Source organism: Penaeus monodon, chromosome 29, assembly GCF_015228065.2.
Source record: "Penaeus monodon isolate SGIC_2016 chromosome 29, NSTDA_Pmon_1, whole genome shotgun sequence".
In the NCBI taxonomy this organism is placed as follows: Eukaryota; Metazoa; Arthropoda; class Malacostraca; order Decapoda; family Penaeidae; genus Penaeus; species Penaeus monodon.
The window spans coordinates 38550740-38553653 of NC_051414.1; the positions used below are offsets into that span (position 1 = coordinate 38550740).

A 2914-nucleotide genomic window follows, 5' to 3' on the forward strand; every position below is an offset into this window, starting at 1 on the left:
ATGTTTGTCTCCTGGCAGAATTACCCTGAAGATAGTGTTAGGGAAGAAATGCGACGATTACTGGACGAGAAGGACCAGTATGAGACAACTGCCAAAGAATCATTACGACGGGTTTTGCAGGAGAAGTTGGACGCAGTCACCAAGTTGGCAGACTTAGAAAGGTGAATAGAGTAGATGGGAAAAGTATTGAATTAAGATTTTTATAGCTACTGTCATTTCAGCTTTAAATGTGTCATAAAAGCTGTATTAATATTTTATATAAGGGAGATACTGTAATTTATTTTCTCAACTTGGCTGATATGGATATGAAAGCGGCTTTTTATGAGCTCAAGAATTTCAGGCCATTTTGATGATGCATACTCAGAATCCCAAGTTGAGAAATATGATATTTAGATATAATATCTAAGGCTCCTGGGTATTAAGTTATACTGTGTTATAGGGTGGTGTATTGCAAACTATGAGAAGAGTTTTCAGCAATGGCTTGTTGATCATAACCTTTCATAATTAACAAGGACATGTGGCAGAATGAAGATATAATGACAGTTGTTATGCTTTTTATGACTTTAAAAAAATAAAAAAATTAAGGGTGCATGCAGACCCCATTGTTTCTCAGGTGTAATCTGTATGATTAACACTGACTTTACTTAATCATTAGGACATTAAGTACATCTGAGGATGAATTGAGTCACATGAAAGACTTATGCGAGACAACACAAAAGGAGCTTCAGGAACTGTTGGAGAAGCAAACGACCCAAAACGAGCAGATTGCCCAGCTTACCGAAAAACTAAAGGTGGGTTATCAGTAAAGTGAAGTGAGAATTGATAAGCAGACGAAAGAAAGTTTCCACAAATTAGATTTTTCTTTGTGTTTTAGATGATTTTCACTGTAGTTGGGTATTCCATTCGTTTCATATTGTGTGTGTGATTCTTTTGTAAATGATATTGTTATTATTAATTTCACTTTTGTTTACAGGCAGCTGAAGATCAGTTGAAGGATGTGGAAGAGAATTTTGAACAAGAGAAGAAGGAACTGGAAAATAAATTGCTAGAAAAGAATAATGATGAAAACAAATTATTAGCTAGAATAGAAAGTTTAACAGCAGAAAGTGACTTTACGAAAGAGCAATTAAGTGCCATGAAAGCCAAGTATGAAAATATTAAGAATGGTGAAATAAGTGGACTTATTAAGCCTGTAAAGGATTCCTCAGGTAAATTCAACAGGTTTTTTGGCAATTTTATCAAAACTATTAAGAGTATTGTTATGAGTAGCAATATTGATAATCTCTTTAATAGTATTCAGAAAATGTATTCAAATATAGAAAAAAATATCAATTCTAATGTTTACACATAGTTTGCTATCATATATTTGCATATAAACAGCAGCAAAATGAAAATCACATGATACATATGTATCATATTTCATAAAGGCCATTTCCTTGCAGGTCTAGACAATATAAGCATTGAGTCAGCTGATGTGAAACAAGCTCTCGAGACTTCCCAGAGGGAGATCTTCACCCTCAAGGACCGACTCCAAATTGCTCAGGACGAACTCAGGCAAACGGAAGCGAACGTATCGCAGCTCAAACGTGAGTAGTCCTTGTGGGAAGAGAGACGGATACATGTCCGTGTGGGGGAGGGATGTTCAAGGGATCTTAGGGGTTGGAGAGTAAAGAGGGGTTCTTTTGACTTACAGGCATGGCGCACACCATACGTCATCTAGGTTTATTATATTTTTTCTGTCTTTTTTTGTAATACCTTTTGTTATGTGATTTTGTTTTTTTAACCATTTCAGACAGATGTATGAATTTGTCTATAGTTATATAAAAAGCAAACTTTTTTTGTAGTAGTAGTAGCCATAGATTAACAAAGCATATTGAAATTATTATGTGTGCTTTTACAGACATGAATAACAGAGATTAACAAAAACCAAGGAGCTTTTAAACCAAAAAGAAGTTAGGATCTCTTTACTTAGACAATTATCCCAACAAACAGAAATAAATCATTGTTACACTATTTATTCCTTTGCTTATTTTTCATTGGGATTTTTGTAGTCCTTGAAGCTCTAAGATGTATCAAAGATCCATGCATTATTATTCATATATTGCAGATCTATTGAACCTTGGTAGCTTTGTCATTGCCATTTTGTTTGGCACTTTTAATGCCCTATTTATATTATACGTTTGATATACTTTTCTGTTTGTGGTGTGATTCAAAGATGTAAATGATATTTTGCTAAAGCCAATTAGTATAAGCATTTTTCAAATTAAGAAGTGTGTGGCTGAGAAGTTGAGGATGATTGCATCATAATTGTTTTTTACAAGTTGTTGGAATCTTCATTTCAGTTATTTTACCTTCATCAGTTTTATATGTTTTTATATAAAAAATAAAGTATTATTTGAAATGTGTATATATTAAACTATTGTAATTATTCTTGATTATCAGGAAGCCAATATTAGTCTTCATAACATTGAAAACTATCGGCATTTTTGTTAAAACTAATATGATTTCAGTGCACATACATATGCAAGATTTTTGAAAGCGGTGTGTATGATAGATTTTCATATCTCCTCTGACACAACAAAACCATCTTGTTGTGATCACCATAACACTTTAGGCTAACCTTGAAACAAGTTCAGTGACTTGGTTACTGTGTACAGTGTATTCCTGTGCCTTGGCCTACTCACGGTGCCTGTTAATTTTGGAGAGTTTGCATGAGAACTGGCCTTGAAGGTTGTGTTGCAGTAGAGTACAACTTACCAAAGCATTCTGGAGCCTTGGGAAACTCCTCGCTATGAGGGCATCTCCCAGCATTTGAGTTATGATAATAGCAGTCTTTCATACAAATTCTCTTGTATTACAAAAGTATCAAAACCAAGTCCTTATGATTTCTTGTGAATGCTGCATGGTAAGCTCG

At 34.1% G+C, this 2914-nt stretch overlaps 1 protein-coding gene across 1 annotated transcript in view; it reads left to right on the forward strand.

Moving 5' to 3' along the window:
- LOC119592246 (sarcolemmal membrane-associated protein-like) overlaps positions 1–2914 on the forward strand; it is a gene marked incomplete in the record, with an annotated part of 84028 nt that overhangs the window by 70237 nt on the left and 10877 nt on the right. Inside the window, 4 exon segments of the mRNA XM_037941082.1 lie at positions 19–161; positions 656–791; positions 974–1208; positions 1443–1586. Of these exon segments, the coding sequence (XP_037797010.1) occupies positions 19–161; positions 656–791; positions 974–1208; positions 1443–1586 (658 nt within the window).